This window comes from Linderina pennispora (genome assembly GCF_002104995.1).
Source record: "Linderina pennispora strain ATCC 12442 chromosome Unknown DL89scaffold_13, whole genome shotgun sequence".
NCBI classification, from domain to species: domain Eukaryota; kingdom Fungi; phylum Kickxellomycota; class Kickxellomycetes; order Kickxellales; family Kickxellaceae; genus Linderina; species Linderina pennispora.
In genome coordinates, this window is record NW_024468261.1 from 327,522 (window position 1) to 343,537 (window position 16,016).

The 16,016-nt window shown below is 53.3% G+C and overlaps 7 protein-coding genes across 7 annotated transcripts; 3 read left to right on the plus strand and 4 right to left on the minus strand.

The window, feature by feature from the left end:
• Positions 1-499: 499 nt before the first annotated feature.
• DL89DRAFT_259680 (uncharacterized protein) lies at positions 500-2,472 on the minus strand (the record flags this gene model as incomplete). The annotated part of the gene is made up of 8 exons (XM_040885712.1): positions 500-517; positions 550-628; positions 674-713; positions 745-1,091; positions 1,250-1,317; positions 1,386-1,608; positions 1,706-2,347; positions 2,456-2,472. 8 exons carry the CDS (start codon positions 2,470-2,472, stop codon positions 500-502), a joined length of 1,434 nt encoding a protein of 477 aa, XP_040741081.1.
• A 1,546-nt stretch (positions 2,473-4,018) lies between these two features.
• On the minus strand, positions 4,019-6,370 carry DL89DRAFT_294936 (uncharacterized protein; the record flags this gene model as incomplete). Its single annotated transcript, XM_040890573.1, has 7 exons — positions 4,019-4,121; positions 4,171-4,283; positions 4,410-4,479; positions 4,536-4,787; positions 4,834-5,004; positions 5,036-5,205; positions 5,621-6,370. 7 exons carry the CDS (start codon positions 6,368-6,370, stop codon positions 4,019-4,021), a joined length of 1,629 nt encoding a protein of 542 aa, XP_040741082.1.
• A 194-nt stretch (positions 6,371-6,564) lies between these two features.
• On the minus strand, positions 6,565-6,925 carry DL89DRAFT_278989 (ferredoxin; the record flags this gene model as incomplete). The annotated part of the gene is made up of 2 exons (XM_040889541.1): positions 6,565-6,786; positions 6,824-6,925. The coding sequence occupies 2 exons, from the start codon at positions 6,923-6,925 to the stop codon at positions 6,565-6,567; spliced, it is 324 nt and encodes a 107-aa protein (XP_040741083.1).
• Positions 6,926-7,406: 481 nt separating this feature from the next.
• Positions 7,407-11,133, plus strand: DL89DRAFT_269587 (uncharacterized protein). Its single transcript, XM_040888355.1, has 4 exons — positions 7,407-7,558; positions 7,671-7,729; positions 7,826-9,555; positions 9,599-11,133. Exons 1-4 carry the CDS (start codon positions 7,448-7,450, stop codon positions 10,876-10,878), a joined length of 3,180 nt encoding a protein of 1,059 aa, XP_040741084.1. The 5' UTR covers positions 7,407-7,447; the 3' UTR covers positions 10,879-11,133.
• Positions 11,134-11,963: 830 nt separating this feature from the next.
• On the plus strand, positions 11,964-12,915 carry DL89DRAFT_269588 (uncharacterized protein). The gene has a single exon (XM_040888356.1). It carries the CDS (start codon positions 12,434-12,436, stop codon positions 12,647-12,649), a length of 216 nt encoding a protein of 71 aa, XP_040741085.1. The 5' UTR covers positions 11,964-12,433; the 3' UTR covers positions 12,650-12,915.
• DL89DRAFT_53444 (uncharacterized protein) lies at positions 12,616-13,958 on the plus strand. The gene is made up of 2 exons (XM_040891786.1): positions 12,616-13,717; positions 13,919-13,958. Exon 1 carries the CDS (start codon positions 12,954-12,956, stop codon positions 13,611-13,613), a length of 660 nt encoding a protein of 219 aa, XP_040741086.1. The 5' UTR covers positions 12,616-12,953; the 3' UTR covers positions 13,614-13,717; positions 13,919-13,958.
• An 814-nt stretch (positions 13,959-14,772) lies between these two features.
• On the minus strand, positions 14,773-15,969 carry DL89DRAFT_294940 (hypoxanthine phosphoribosyltransferase 1 (Lesch-Nyhan syndrome); the record flags this gene model as incomplete). The annotated part of the gene is made up of 3 exons (XM_040890574.1): positions 14,773-15,018; positions 15,260-15,632; positions 15,887-15,969. 3 exons carry the CDS (start codon positions 15,967-15,969, stop codon positions 14,773-14,775), a joined length of 702 nt encoding a protein of 233 aa, XP_040741087.1.
• Between the last annotated feature and the right edge of the window lie 47 nt (positions 15,970-16,016).

The following is a 16,016-nucleotide window of genomic DNA, read 5'->3' on the forward strand; positions in this document are numbered from 1 at the left end:
AGCTCTTCTTTTCTCTTTTATCTCATTTCTTCAGTATTAAACATCACCTTCAAAAAATCACATATTTAACAAACGCAACAGACCTACAACAAGAGTGAGATGATACGATATATGGCATGCCGCTAGGGTTGTCCTGCTGTACTCCAAGGTGGCACACTCGCTGAGAGTGATGCACCTTTATCCAAGGGCTGTGCGCAGCTTAGGTAAAGGCTCTGCATGCCCATTCGGAGTTTGCTTAAATACCCATTGCTGGCTCGTAGCAGTGGGGATTCCTCCTGGTTTTCAAATATATTTTTGAACACATACGATTTGCTTTATCAATATACTACTAGGGGAGCATGCTACCTAGTACTTTTTCCCAGACACTTTGATTTAGGTCTTCTTAGGCAGATACCGTTATTCTTTATGTTTATTAATTTGTAGGTTACTATGAGTGCCGATAGAAGGAATGGCTCCTGGTTCTACATATGAAATACTGTGTATTATACACTGTTGACATTTAGGGCAACCCCATGCCCTGCACCACCATGTATAAACCCAAACCCTCACCAGCATATGGTGGGCTGAAACAGCCTCATCCTCCCTTTTCTCCTCAGTATTTTTAAAGTCAACACACATTATTGGATGACTAATAGCAACGGTGTACAAACCATGATATTCAACGTGAACATACCAAAGGATATGGTCTGGTGTAACTTTTGCTGTGCAACAATCTATATAAAAGTGAAATCACATTGCTCGCACAATAAAAACTTAATATCCAAGTCCTTCTTGAGTAACTCGTAGAACCGCCATCATATTCATATGTAAGGCGATTTGGTGGACGGGACACCCGACCGCTTCTAGTTTGGGTAGGAGTGGCTGGAGCAGCCGCCTGTCCATCGTCGTCACTTGCGAAGTGGGACTGGCTGCCTGGTCCATCGTCGTCACCCGCAGGAAGCACAGCTACTTGTTCAACAATGGCGTCTTGAGCAAATAAATGACGTAGGCGGCGAATGCTTGTCCCATCAAAGATTAGCTGCAGTATATCGATGTTAGGCGGAAGTTCAGCCGAACCCTGGGATGGTATATGGAAACCGGTATTGCAGCATCTGCAAAGGACGTGTTATCTGCCCTAGTAAACAGCCCTGCACGCAAGCCGCTGAATAACAAGTAAAGTCACATCATCAATATCCTCAAGCCCGAATTCAGAATAAGATCATCGTCTGACAACAGGCCATTTGCCCTGGACAGCTGCTGCCGAACTGACTCGACAATGATTCGAAGAATGGCTGGAGGGTCGGAGCTGACACTCAGTGGATTGTCCATGTGACAAGACTGGAATAACCCACTGAGTATCAGCTCCGACCCTCCACCATTCTTCGAATCATTGTCGAGCAGCTCACCAGCAGCTTGTCAAACGTGTGATAGCGAGGCGCGGGGGTCCATCTTGTTGTTCCAGCCGTGGATGGGTTGTCGAACCGGAAGCCAATTGTCTCATTGTCGTAATCTGTGAAATAGCCAAATCTCCGCGCGTTCCTTGAGAGCAGATAGGATATAATCCCCATTGTAGCAGTGATTTTATCCGTATCTGCATGAAACCAGTCTCCCAATGCTGGTATGAAGAACCTGGCCAGGTATGAAGGCAATAAGGTCGACTTGCCTCCCATGAACAAAGAAAAGTAGTGCGAATCGACGTGTGGGTTGGTGGTTTAGAATCTCATACCCGTAATCGCACAGCTGTCCGAATCCCGCCGAATGTGTGTCGAGCATGTTCGTCTTGGTAAAGTACCTCGGTGTAGCCTTTACCTCGGCAATCAGCCTAATGCTGGGCCAGCCACGGAATCCATTTATCCTCGCTATGCCAGGCGGTGGGCTATGGAATATAACGAGATCTGGTCTAAGATTACCACCAGCAACTGCGACATCCTGGTGGTCCGCAATGACAAACTGCTGATCTTCCATAATCCTTTCCATCTCTCTCAGAACCGGTCTTGCACGCCTCTCGAGCTCATCTGTCATGCTAGGATCAGCCTCGCCATTGAGAAGCTGCAAGTATCGCAACAGACACGCCGCTACATCAGCTTCTGAGCCCCGCGGATGACCTCGTCTATGATTGTAATGGCCCCAATTGTTAGGGAAAAAGCGGGGGGATAAGAGTAGATCGGTAGCTCGTCTGAAAGTGTCTGCATGCTGAGCCAGAAATGGCTGAAGGCCCTCATAAAAGCCGAGTCTATTAAGAAAGGCATCTGTATGTATACGCTCGTATCCATGGGCTGCATCAGCAACCAGTGGGAGACGCCGCGTAGCACTCAAAGCTTCGTCCGCACGTTCTGGGGTAAAGTGATACAGCCTATTGCCGGGAAGACTAAGGATGGGCCATTTTACGAAGTAGTTCAAGTAGTTAGCTAAATGCTAGATGTAGAAAGAATGGTGGTGTAGTAGGGAAAAGAATCGCCAGAGTGAAGCTGTGTACCGTAGCGAGGGACCCATGTCTGGAGGCTCTGGTAGGCCATTCCTTTTATTGCAGCTGCTGGATTGAAACATGACCGGTATTCTTACTAGTGTCACCCTCATCATAATTCACATCATTTGGTGATAATATTATTAGCTGCACTCATTAATCGCATGGTGCTTGAAGATGATAAAAATGACTTGTGACTGTGAAGTCACAAGCCGGTCTCCTTACAATGGTAAATGATCTACACCTATATCTTGCCTGTGAAGGAAACCCCGACCCTGTACGCCCTCGCTTCTGCTAATCTCCGCTGGTGCCATGGCCGTTAAGCCTTCTTTGGATGCTAAGGCATTCATGAATTCATCCTAGTTCACTCTATTGTTCATTGACACATAGCGAACAAGCACTTGACGGCTTGCCTCAAGATTCCTGCATGCTCAGGCGGTATTTCTGATTGATCTAAATAAAGCTAGTCGTTGGCTTTATTCCTTGGCACCAAACATTTCCAAATGTAAATGTGCCACACGGTCTTGTTATGTTGGAAGTATTCCACGCACATGTCGGAACAGCAATGAGCAACCATGTCCTCACACCTGAGGTGATGTTCGCCCGCTCATACACAGTGCTGCCACAGCAGATTATACATTGGCTCTATACTGCTCACCGCGACCCAAACTCCCCCTTCTGGGACCACCGGCTCCATGTCTCTAGTGCCTGAGTTGCTTTAGATCTGGATGAGAGTAACAAGCCAGATAGGCTTACTCTTCTCCACCCTGGATCTCTATTGGTACTCATTTAACGCTTCCCATCCTTACTTTCTACCGTCGGTGACCCTATTTGCCAACACTGCATCTCGCTCTAAACACTAGAAGTCATATCGGACATGCCTTCTTCAGAGCATCTAAAAATTCTAGAGGACCAACACCCCACTTGCTTATAATTGTATCCCTTACTATCATTTAAACTGCACATAATAATGAGCTGCTACATGCAGTACTCCACAATCCTGACTTGTTTCCACATTGTAGTGAGTGAGATACAGCTGAACACTAGGCTGGCCTGTTTAGCCAGGGTGCCCTAATGAAATGTGAAGAGTAGCACCGTGTTCGCTTGTTAAATCTGCATACTTATTTGTGCTGCATTCTCCTCGCAATAGGCAACTACGACTTTACTTTTGACAGAGTACTACAATATACTATACATGTAGTTTTGTGTTGGTTCATGATTGCAATGCTGTCGGCTTCGGAGTCAAGGCTTAATGCCAGCTGATTCAATGAGTAGCTCCACTACCAGCGCTGCTCGGTCCCAGGGTGGAAAAGCTCCTTCCTCTTCCAAAACCTATTTATATCTTCCCACATCGTTTGCATATCTAATCCTAGCGGGAAATAAGGTCATAGCTGCGCTTGTCCAGTACAAATAGGTCATCAGTGCTATGATGAGTGTCACCCTGGAACACCAATGTCCACCTGCTCATGGTCCAGAGTGCGAAAATAAAAGTCATATTCAATAAATCTATATGAGCCAAAGTACCCCCTGCGGTATACAAGAGCAAAGTCTAGCAGTGGGCAGTAAAAGAAACACCTAATCCTTGCCGCTCATAAAATCGTGCTTTGAGAACACCTTGATAAACGCATCACGCTGACGCGCCTCTTCCTTGTCAGGAAACCGTGCACGACTTCCAATCCTCTCTGCTCGGGATGCCGAGGATGCGGGCAGCTAGGCGCCGTCCGTACTGCAAATTGAACCTCTTCTCTTTTGCAGGGATTTTGACACATGTCGGCTTGGCACCCGTGGTTGGTGTGCTGACCCACACATAGCCATCCTTCTTGTCGCGCGGATAGTTGCTCTGAGTCAGTCAGATTGTCCTCGCGGGCCATGGAATCCAGTGTAAGGCTTGGACCTGGTCTACTTTGGTCCTCGGAATCGGTATAGCCTGGATGGCGGTGTGTACATGTGGCGCGTAACGGCAAACCTCGAACATGAGCGGCACGCAGTCGTACTCGGCGTAGAGGGCAGTCAACGACTGGGTCCACTTGGCTAGTCTCGTTCTTCAAGTCGTTCTGCTGGTCGCCTGATAGAATGTCGCGCATGACTCGACACATGCTCGATGGGCACAATCATGGCGTGGCCACCACCCGGAATCGGGCTGACTTCTCCTTGCTCCCACGCCGTCGAATTGCCGCTCTGAACGCCTGCAGGACCAGTTACCAGCGGGCCCTTGGCCATGGCAACATACGCCTCGTCGCCAATGGCAACGATGAGATTTTGGTCGACATTCGGGTTCGAGAGGCAGAACCAGCAGGTTTGCGCAATGTTGATCAGGTTCATTCGCGATGTCGAGGTTCGGGCACTTCTCCTTCCAGTGTCCCGGCTTCCGACACTTGTAGCAGACATACCCTTCGGGCGGGATCTCGCTCCTGGGCTTGCGCTCTGCCTGGTGTCTCTCAGGACAGTCTCTAATCCAGTGGCCGCCAACCTTGCATATATTGCAAGTGTAGTCGAGTGGGGGCGGGGCGCCCTTTTGCCTCTTAAGGTCAGGTCCGTCGCGCTTTGCCCCGAGGCTTTCCCTTTGGAAGTATGCCTAGCTGGAATCCCGACAAGTTTATGGAGGCCATTATCCTGCGCAGCTCCTCCCTGTTCATGATGCCATTGCTTGACGGGAAGTGCGCCCTGTGCGGGTTTTCGGTGCTGTTTTCCGGCACCTGGCTGGGACTGGTATCGCCGCAATTCGAGCTCTGCAGTGGCATGATGTTCATGGCGTAGAACCACTATGGAAATCAGCGACAGTTAGTATACGGGTGGTGATAGTAGCTCAATAGTGGAGCTAGTTGTCGACTAATGCCACTCTATTACGCATGGCACGGATGCCTGAACAAACACAGCTGCACCGTCGCAATGGGAGAGGTGTAAAAGCAAGGGTTACACACAAGGTATCGGGGGGGGCGGTCAAAATTCGATGGTTTGGGAAAGAGAAGGTCGCACTCAGAGTCTCAGCAGCAAAGCAAGGCTTTGGTTCAGCTCTGTGCGCGCAGTTGGGCTGATGCCGTGGCACATGTTGAGTGATTGGAGCAATCACAAAACAAAACTTTTACTACTTACTCGTTGTTTCTCTCTACGGCCCCGAACCGATCCTAAACCAATGAACCGAGTGAAATGGCCAGCAGACTTAGAGCCGCTGCCGACCTTGATCTTGTCGCTGTACTTGTATGGCTGGCGCTCAAAGAACGTGCCCTCGCTAGCAGCAAAATGGTAGCGGGGCTTGGTCGTGGCGCTAATGAATGAGATCTTGTTTGACGCATGCTCGGGCTCGGGCTGGTCGGGGCCAATGCCGTACGGCCAGTCAAAGGTGAGCAAAATATCAATGCTGGGATGCGGGCCAGTCGTCTCGGCCGTCACATTGTTCTCCACAACCACCTGCTTGAGCAGGTCACCCATGTCCTGGTTGGTGTACGTGCACTCATTGGACTCAGCCATAGTGGCCACCTTGGCCTCGTCGCTGTCATCAGCAGCCTCGTACTCGTTATTGTCTTCGCTGTTGTCTTCAGGCTGCTGCAGCTCGGGCTGCTGCTGGCCACTAAGGTATGCCACCTTCATACCCTCGGATGTCTGTAGAATGCCGTGGTTTTTGAGGAGCACCAGGTTCTGGCACACCTCACCCGATCGAGCCTCGATGCGGGACAGGACTCGCTCAGGCAGCCTGTGGTCACCAATGATGGCGTATGTCATCAGCGGAATGGGTATATCGTTGCTCAGCAATGCATTGACCTCGTCCTCGCTGGGGTCGCTGTCAAGCAGGTTGCCGGTAATAAACAGAACCGCAAATGGCCCGTACTTTGCGTCTAGTTTTTTGATTTTGCCAAAGAAATCGGCCAGCCCGCCGTTAACCGATCCAGTTACCAGAACCTTGACCGGCTGCGCATTGCTGTTGCTCATTGTCGCGTTCTGAAATAGGAGCGTTGCACAAGGTGTAGATATTAAGGACAGCACCGAGTTCAGCAGGAAAAAGCGGTGGATCAGCGAGAGACCACATCTAATAGACCTCAGGACCACGCTATGGGTTTTAGAAATCATCGTTTCTTTATTTCACCATCCCTCACGAGTTATTTTTCTACAGCCTCAAGGTATCTCTAATGGTGCGCCGGCTTGGAGCCATCGACATAGAAATTCCTGGTGGCCGACGGCAGCTTGATCCGCATGCCCTCCATTTCGGCGGTCAGCTCGACCTGGCACCCGAGCCTCGACGTGTCTGTGAGTCCAAATGCCAGATCCAGCATGTCGTTTTCCTCGTCAGTTGGCTCCTCGAGGTTATCGAAGATCTCTTCCGGCAAGATAACATGGCATGTCGAGCACTGCGCAGGCGCCCTCACACGCGCCCTCCAGCTCCACATCGTTCTCGTGCGCCAACTCCATCAGATTGGTACCCTCCTCACCAGTCGCCTCGACCTCGTTGCCATCGGGCTCGATGAACGTGACAGTAACCTGCTTCATAATCTGCGATGTGGTGCTGAACTGCGATGTCTGCTGGTACATGGGAATGCTGGGCTTTGTGGCAGCTGGAGTTGTGCGGGCGAGCCAGGATCCGGCCATGCGGCTGGCTGGTGTGTGCATGCGGCTGAGCACGCTGGTAGTTCTGACAAGTGAGCGTAGCATTATCTCTATCTATGTGTGAAGAAAGGTGCAGGAGCTGAGGAATATCCCCGGGCTGTCAATGCGTGCTAATTTCAAGGAGAATGAGAGGCGAGTAAAGAGAGGTTCCAGAGTGGTGTGCAGCCCGAAACTGGGCCGGACGCTGTCTTATCATAAACTAGGACCATCAATTGGAATCCTCCAAATTTTCTCAGCAGCAAAGAAAAATGCCGCGCACGGCTCGGCGGCTCATTCAGGGTGGGGGCTCGCCGCCCAGTGCATGGCACCAATTCAGTGTGGCAGGTGCGGTGTCGTCAATAATGCATTTTCTTCCTGCCTGTGTCTTAAACGCTTTATTCTAGTCGACTTCTGAAAACTGCGCAAATGAGCATTGACGGCATAAATCTCCAGCAGCTGGCGCAGGGTCTCAGCGTTCCAACCGAGCAGGCACTTGCCATTCTGCCACAGGTCCAGAGGCGGCCCGAGGCCATGGGAGTTTGCATTTACGCTGCTGTCGTCAGAGGTAGGGGTGGGAATCTGGCACCCGGCATGCATTCGCGCATTATTGGTCTTCTAACTCCTGCACCAACGGCTATTTCGCCTGTAGAGTGTCAACTGTCGTTTCTTTGGGGCCCACACGCTGCAAAACAAGATAGCCAAGGACTGGTAAGTGGAGAGCCACCTGCACTCACTCAGCAGCAATGTTTCCATCGCGTTCTCTTTCCGAGGCAGTAGGCGACTAACGGGTTTGCATGCGTATAGGGATTCGCTGGATGAGGAGCGGCAGGACGCCCTGCAACATGAGCTTCTGCGGTTGGTAATCAAGCACTGTGTGGGGCCCTTGCCGGTGCTCAACAAAGTCAACCAGGCGCTGGTTGTATACGCATTGCAGGTGATTCCTGACCGGTGGGAAAACTTCCTGACCACGGTTGTCGATGAGCTACTCCGTATGGCACATGAGACCGGCATTGATAGCGTACATGTCGGGTACGCAGTGGTCGATATTCTGCAGCTGTTCCCCGAGGAACTGCTCAACATAAGCTTTGCGTCCAACCGCATTGCCCGGCTCAACCAAGATATTTCACAGTCGCTACCAATGGTCTTTGGCATTCTAACCAACATTGCACGGGGCGTTACCGACCCAGAGATCAGCACAGCAGCAGATACCCCAGAGTATGTGCGGCAGCTGGGACACGATCCGACATGGCGCACCCGTGCTTGGAAGGCTATCTTGAAGTGGCTGCAGTATGGGATCAAGGAGGAAAAGCTGTTCATCCCGCTGGTAGATATGACCATCAAGCAGCTATGCGTGCTGGCAGCACAGCAGTTGGGCAGTACCACATTGCCTGCCGAGTCACAGGTGACTGACGACGAAGTTGAAGCAGCTATCCTGACGCTCGATGATATGCTCAGCAATGACACAATGGCCAGAAGGTTCGGGAAAACCATCAGCACACTGGTATTGGAGCAGTACACACAGCCTTGGCTCATCGGTGCCATCAGCCGCTGTGTTAGTGAGGATGACGACCACGCCGCGTTGCAGTGGTGCCTGCCGCTCATCTCATATGGTGAGGTATATATGGAGTTCCTGGTCAATAACATCACCAACAGCGCGGTGTCCAGGCATATAGAGACATACTTGCAGATCATGCTGGACCTGACGCGGTTCCCCGGCTACCACGGATTTGACGAGGATATTAGCGGCAGCTCTCTCGAGATCTGGTATCTACTGCAAGAGGCCCTGGCCGAGTATGAGCCAGAGACTGGAGATGCAGAGGCTGACAAAGCAAAGCTAGAGCAGACTCGTCAGTCGGTCAGAAGCGTGTTTTTGCAGGTGTTCAAGGCGCTGATCACCAAGGCCACATACCCACCCACCAGCACATGGCTTGATGGTGACAAGGAAGACAAGGGACGGTTTCTGAGCTACCAGCGAGAGGTGGGCGAGACGCTGGCGACGACATACTACGTATTGCGCGACGAGATGCTGGCGATCCTGGTTGACGAAGCCTTGACTGCACTCTCTACATTCAGTCTCGAAAATTGGCAACCACTGGGCGCGATTTTGTTTGCACTCAAAAGTATCGGAGAGAACGTGCCAGACACAGAGAACGTGCATTTGCCGCGCCTGTTCGCCGCCGAGACATTATCCCAGCGATTCCTCCCCTTACTGCAGAGTAGCCTGGATGCAGACACACGGACGGCCCAGTGGGGACTCATTTCTATAAAGTCGGGCCTGCTCTCACTCATCCGTGCCTACGGCGAGTGGTGGAAAAGCCACCCTGAGCTGCTGCCGATCGTGGTCCCGTGCGTGACGTCAAGTCTGAATCAGCACTCCCTGGTGTCCAAAGCGGTGGAAGCCTTTCGCAGCATTTGCGACAGCTGCCGTGACCAACTGGCTGGAGCCTCGGATAGCATGATCCAACTGGCGCGCGAGGTGCTGCTGGCTGGGACAACGGTGCCGCCGCGTGAGCAAAAGCGCATTTTTGAGTCCAGTTGCGGAAGTCATCATGGCGCTGGCCCCTGAGCAGCAGCCAGCTGCTGTTGAGCCGCTGATCTCGCTGGTTATCGAGCGTCTGCACAGCGACGTGGCATTACTAGAGTCGGTGCCGCGTGGAACCAGCTTCACAGACCTGGAGCCGTACTGGACACCTCTGCTGAATCATCTAAACCTCGTCGATTCCTTGGCGCGGGGTCTAGAGTTTGCAGACGACATCGAAGAGCGGGCGTTGATGGGCGACCCTGAGGAAGTTGATATTCTTGTGCAGGCAGCGCACTGCTACGAGGGGTCTGCTGGGCTGCGAGAATTCCGGCGCTCGCTGCTGGTCCTCATGAATCATGTTGTAGTGTCGGAGGTCTGGCGGGTTGGCCATCAGGATGTCGACATCAAGCTCATGCCCGACGTATTGCTCGAGTGCTTGCTATCGATCGTGAATAGCATATCCCGGCGAGGTCCGCACGCCTTTGAGCTCCCGTTTGGACAAGTAACCTCGCTGATTGGCGAGGCCTGGTCTGGGCTGGTTGTCATGCAGAACACCGGAAGCACAGTCTATGCACAGCGTTGGATAGAGCAGTGCCCGATGTTTTTGCAGTCGATCTCACAACTCATCAAGGTGTTTACCGGCAAAGTCAACCCCTGGCAGCCGACACGGCCAGGGGCCGAGGAGACCGACCGAATCTTTGGTGCTATCCTGACGCGTGTGCTTGATGACACAATCCTGGGGATTGCGAGGGAAGCCGATGATGTGGTGACAGCAGTCGACCAGCTACCCAATGTCAACGAAGCCGTATTTGACCTGTGCACCCAGTCGCTGCAAACTCGGCCAAACCTGTTTGTCCACATCAGTCCGCCGGCACTGGCCCGGATATGCGAGCTCAGCGCACAAGCCTTGTCGATTCCTAACCGCCTGGCACTGAAGCCAACCGCGTACTTCCTCACAGCGCTGACACGACTCTCAAACGAGTCACAGTCAGAAGGACCCGTAAAACAGCTATTTCACATGTTGTGGAGGCAGTATGGACAGACGTGGCTACAGACAGCCATCGGCGGCATCGGCGGCACGCATCCCCGCTCGCTGCTGGCAAATCTCTCGGAGCTGCTGTTTGCGATGGTCAAAAACAACCCAACCATGACGCGAACCTGGATGTCGGAGCTTTTGGCCCGACAGGGGTTCCCGTCGGCGCATGTGAATGACAAGGAAAAGCAACTGTTTCTCCAGCAGGCAGTCTCTACACGCTCGTACAATCGCTTCAAGGCCGTTGTGACTGAGTTCTCTATCCGGTGTCGCAATCTGCAAGGTACTGCGTACGCTACTTAGCTGTTTCCGCCAGCGGAGAAGGGGGCTTTTGCAAGTCATACTTTGGGGTATCCAGCTGGATTCCACAGGTCCCTGCGCATGCACCATACGACATCAGAAGTACGTCTATTTAATCTGCATCCCTTGTATTAATGCATTTATCGGTTCTTGCTAGTACTGGCGACTTTTGCATAGCTCTACCGCAAACAGGGTTGGGTCAACAGTGTGCTAGAATACATTCCGGGAGTTAGCAGGTGATACAGCTCTTGCTCATATCTAACCCTCTGTATGGAAGCCGGCCTACACAGGCGATGTACATATGTGCCCTCAAAAGGGATAATGATGTAGGCTTTGGATATATTGGTTGGTAATTGGCCAGCAGTTCGCAGCACAGCCACGGGCACCCTCAACCAATCGTTTGATACCCGTCGGCTGAGCCTACCTGCATATGCAGCACATACCCCTCCACATGGAGGACCTATAGTATTCCGCAGTGACTTATCCTTTTGTGTCTCCCCCGGCAGTGCCAATTCAGGAACCAAACAAACGGCACTTCCTCTACACGCATTGTGCCGTTTGCCAAGTGTGCGCAGGCATCATGCTACTATGCCCAAAGCAGGCATAGGGACCAGGCGTGCGGGCGCCATGCTTCCTCTTGTCAGTCCCATTGGGCTAAATGACGCTTTGTTCTGCCACAGTGTTGCCACCCACGCACGCTTGCATGCTGCCATCGCTCTTGCGACAGATCCAAGAGCAGCAGGTTGGCGCTGCTGAGATGATCCTCAGCCGCCATTTTCTACCACTCACGTGGCTGGCAAGGGCTAAAAGCAGGTCGTTCTACATCGCCATCTGCAAATCAGGCAGCCAAAGGCTCGCTTGAGCTACCCCACCCAAACATCTCCATTGGATGTGGACAGTCGTCTGTTGCCGAGCCAACAATTGATGAGATTCGCAAAAGCGTCTGCGCAAAGTTGTGAAGTTTTAGTGGTTGGGTCTGCGAGGGCAGGGGAAAGCAGACTCAGGGATGCGGCACATTCGCAAAGCACCGTGTGCTATAAAGCAGCTGCCTTTGGACAAACTTGCATTTTGCCGTCCTGCTTCTACTACCCCCACCAACAACCACACCAATATTCCTCCCCAAACCAACATCTCCCTCACCTCTTTGGCCACTCTTGTTCTTTTTCGCCGTTATTTATACTTGCACTGCCAGCCGGAGATATTGTGCATTTGCATTGCTTCTGCCTCTTTGTCTCCTCGCACCCATCCCGCCTTGCTCGCTGTGCTGCTGCCTGCGAGAACCACAAGACCTGCTGGTGCTGCGTGCCGTCGCATTCTTTGCTGCAGACATCAGACGCACATTCAACCTGTTCTCTCCTCCAATTGCCAGCATTTAACCACCCCCTTTTCTTACTGCGCGTAACAGCTGCCAATCCCTCCAGCCAGCCAGCCAGCCAGCCAGCCAGCCATTGCGGCCTGTTCAACGATAAAAGGGCCCTCGCCTGCCTTCCTCCACCACCCAGACCCCCGCTTCATTCTCCTCTGCTCTGCTCGCCCCTTCCGCACTCTTCCCTCGGCCATGTCTACCACCACCAACATCTTTGATGTGGTGCTCCACCCCAGCATCTTTGACCAGTCCAGCCCGCCATCTTCGTCCAGCCCGTCGGGTGGGTCGTCGATTTCGACAACCACCTCTGCGGGCGGCAGCGGCACATCGTCGCCGTCCACATCCGAGCCACAGTGGTCCGACGACGACTGGTCGTCCATCCGCCAGCGCCTGTGGAATGCAAAGTAATGGCAGTAGCCCCCTGGGCCCGGGGCGGATCCCGAGCCTCGGTGGCGACAAAACTCTGTTTCTTCGTGGCGCGCCTCCCAGGGGCAGATGGCCAATATCGGTCGGACACAGCACCACGTTGTTTCCACGCCAGCGTGCCTCTAATTGCCGCCTGCCTCTGCTCGGCCGTGACCACCGCAACCACCACCGGTTTTCAGCTTTTCATTTCCCATCCTCGTGTATATATCGACAATTTCTTCGTTCTGTAATATAGGCGTGATCCCGCAATTTGTGCTGTGTGTGATGTGCGGCAGATGTGTGCCAGATGTGCCTGTCTGCTGTCGCCAGACGACGCAGTGCCTTTTTGGGCACGGCAGATCCTGGCTGCTGCTGCTGGGTGGAGCCGCCGAGCCGGCCCAGAAGCCGTGGCCCGCGCCTGCGCTTGGTGTCAGCCAGCTGGCTCAGGCACGCCACTGATCGCCTCCCGCGGTGGTTGGCTGGCGGGTCAGCCGCGCCCCAAAGCGCTGCTGCAGACAAAGGAAGCTCAGCTGGGCGATTCAGCGCCAGGCAAGCCGCGGGGAGCCTGCGAGGGCCAGTTTCCGGCTCGGCGAATGGGGTGGCCGCTTCACACAGGCCCGAGTCTGGCTGCTGGCTGCCTTTCCCAACTGACGCAAACCCACCCAGCAGTGTGTCGCCCGCCGCTATTTTTGCCCTTTCTGCCCAATTTTTCTACGGGCAGGCCGGCACTGTGAACCCCGATTTTTATATAAACCGCGGCCAGTCCCTGGCCACTATTTTTCCATCCTGCAGAACCTCTCCCCTCATTCACCCCTTCCTACCACACCCCTTGCCCCTCTGTATTTTCCCTAATGGCGCTTTCCACAGACACTGCTCTCTCGGAACAGCCGCCGCGCCGCCGCGTCAAGCAGCTGTCGTCGATACGAGCATCGCCGGCGTTCTACTCGATGGCCAACAGCTACTTTGAGGACGGCGAGCCGATCACAACCTACCAGTCGTTCACCGACCTGCGCAAACTGCTGGACGAGGAGTGCGCAGAGATCGAGCGCCGCGAGCGCGAGGCCAAGCGCAGCCTGGAGGCGCGCATCCAGCGCAGGACACAGCGAGGACATGCCCGGCACCAGCGGGTCGGCGGGCCTGATGGGCTCGCTGAAGCGCCTGATTGATCCGCTGCTAGCCATGGGCGGCAGGCAGCAGCAGCGACTGTGACGGCAGCTCCACGCCCAGCAGACGCAGCAGCAGCGGGATGTCGGCGCTGTAAAAAGTGCGCAGTCCCCTCGACCAGACCAAAGACACGGCGTTTCGCCCCTGTACATTCATTCAAACTCCGCCCAGAGCACACATACCCACCTCCCTATTCCATATCCCCTTTGTATTTGTTTTTTCTTCCATAGTCTGTTTGCTACTGTCTGCAAGACGTCTCGATACACCGTGAAATAATAGCAGTTTTCCGAGTTCACCGTGCGCCCCTGCGTCCTCGGCAGCCTGTCTCTGAGTGGGAAAACAAGCCCGCCCGCTTTCTGTTGGCGGAAGAAATGGCGTGGTAAACGGGGGCGGCCATGTGGACGCCGCAGCTGGGATGGGGCTTCTTTGTCAAAGCTTGCGTCGCCAAGGCCCAGGCGAATGGGCGGCCACGCTTCTTTGTAGAGCCATGCGCAAACACAGCAGGCACCAGCAGTTTATCACGCATAATGCTGCAAGCGCACACTGCGATATGAAGGGCATGTGAGCTCATCATGGTCACTGTGGGTAGGAAAGAAAATGCCCGCCCACAGTGCTGCATACGCGGCAGCAGTGCAGCAGCTTGTGTTTCCTGGTGTCTTTCTGCCCCGGGTGTGAATGAACATCTCAGACACTTTCCGCTCGCCCAGGCATCGTGGTTTTTGTTCCATAGCAGTCACATGACGAGACATGCACCTCCATGTATTGGTGTGCATTCAGCCATTGTGCGCATGTGTTCCTTTTTTGCATCTCAAAGAGCAACCTAATATCCGCCTAATGCTATCATGGCACTGGGTCTCCGCCAATTTTGTAGTATGTATTTGGTAAGCGGTGAAGAGGCGAGAGAAAAACGAGAGACCAGGCTGGCCGAAACAGTTTAGACAGAGTATTTCTCTTTGCCAATATCACTGATAGCGCAGAATGTGGTCGAGGTCGCGGAAGATGTCGTTGTAGTCGAGGCAGTAGCCAACGACAAACAGGTCGGGGACAGCGAAGCCGACATAGTCGGGCACGTAGCCGCACGACAGCGGGGTCTTCTTGAGCAGCAGCGAGGCGACCTTGAGCGACTTGAGCTCGTACTTGTCGAGCGTGGCCAGCAGCTTCTTCATTGTGTTGCCCGTGTCGATGATATCCTCGACAAGCAGCAGATTCTACAATTGCAATCACGTACCCACGTTTACAAATTAGGACACAATCAAAAATAATCGGGTGTTTGTTCATTCACACCACCCATTAATCATTCCCGGATAGGGGGAGGCGTTTTTGGCTGCGCTCGGCAGCTTGTATGAAGCTGGGTGCACATCCTCAACCACATGTGCTGGATATTGGCGTGCACAGCATCGCATGCCTGAAGTCATGTGGAGGTGAGATCATGGTGACAGAGAAGCTTACCTTGCCCTTGAGCTCCTTGAGCTCCTTCTCGGTCCACGAAATCCGGACATCGCCGGTAGACTGGTCGTTCTCGTAGCTCTTGACGCGCACAAAGTCGAGGGTCAGGGGCAGAGTCTTGCCCTGCTTGTTGAGGGCCTTCTTCATGTAGTTGATCAGGTCGCTGAAGAACTGGTGGCCGCCCTTGAGCACACAGCACACAGTAATGCGCTCGTTGTCGTACTCGGAGGTGATGATCTGAGCCAGCTTGGCAATGCGGTCCATGATGAGACCGTGGGGGATCAGAATGCTCTTCACATCGTGCTGGTAGTGGTCGGGGATGACAAAGTGGTCCAGGTTGTAGTTGAACTTGTCCTCGACAACATCAATCCACTGGCTAGGATTCCATCGGCATGGCTAATGGCTGGGCGGTGTGCTTGAAGAAATGCTGCTTGGTTGAAGCAAAAAGCGAAAAGGGCTGTAGCAGCGGGAGAAAGAAAGAAGAAAGAGGAAAAAGGGAGGGGAAATGCGATGCTGGGATGTTTTTTCTACGCCTTTTCAGTCCTGCTCGTGTCTGCCGAGTGTGGTAAGACGGGAAAAAACTTTTGACCCCCCTTGCACCCAGCGGAAAGCGCGCCTGTCAGCACAGACAGCCCGCGTCGATCGCTTGATTTGATTTCTTGCCGAATCAGGGGTGGCAGTTGGGTGTGCAGTGCCGCAATTCGCAGCTTCATTCCTGCTCTCTTCTTTTCCAGGCGACATTCCTTGTATAGCTCAGCAA

Excerpts from the sequence above, each read along its gene's own strand:
- DL89DRAFT_269587 (XM_040888355.1), top strand. The coding sequence starts at position 7,448 with ATGAGCATTGACGGCATAAATCTCCAGCAGCTGGCGCAGGGTCTCAGC. Across the intron at positions 7,559-7,670 it reads GGCGGCCCGAGGCCATGGGA|AGTGTCAACTGTCGTTTCTT; the intron begins GTTTGCATTTAC and ends TTTCGCCTGTAG. Across the intron at positions 7,730-7,825 it reads AACAAGATAGCCAAGGACTG|GGATTCGCTGGATGAGGAGC; the intron begins GTAAGTGGAGAG and ends GCATGCGTATAG.
- DL89DRAFT_269588 (XM_040888356.1), top strand. The coding sequence starts at position 12,434 with ATGTCTACCACCACCAACATCTTTGATGTGGTGCTCCACCCCAGCATC.
- DL89DRAFT_53444 (XM_040891786.1), top strand. The coding sequence starts at position 12,954 with ATGTGCCTGTCTGCTGTCGCCAGACGACGCAGTGCCTTTTTGGGCACG.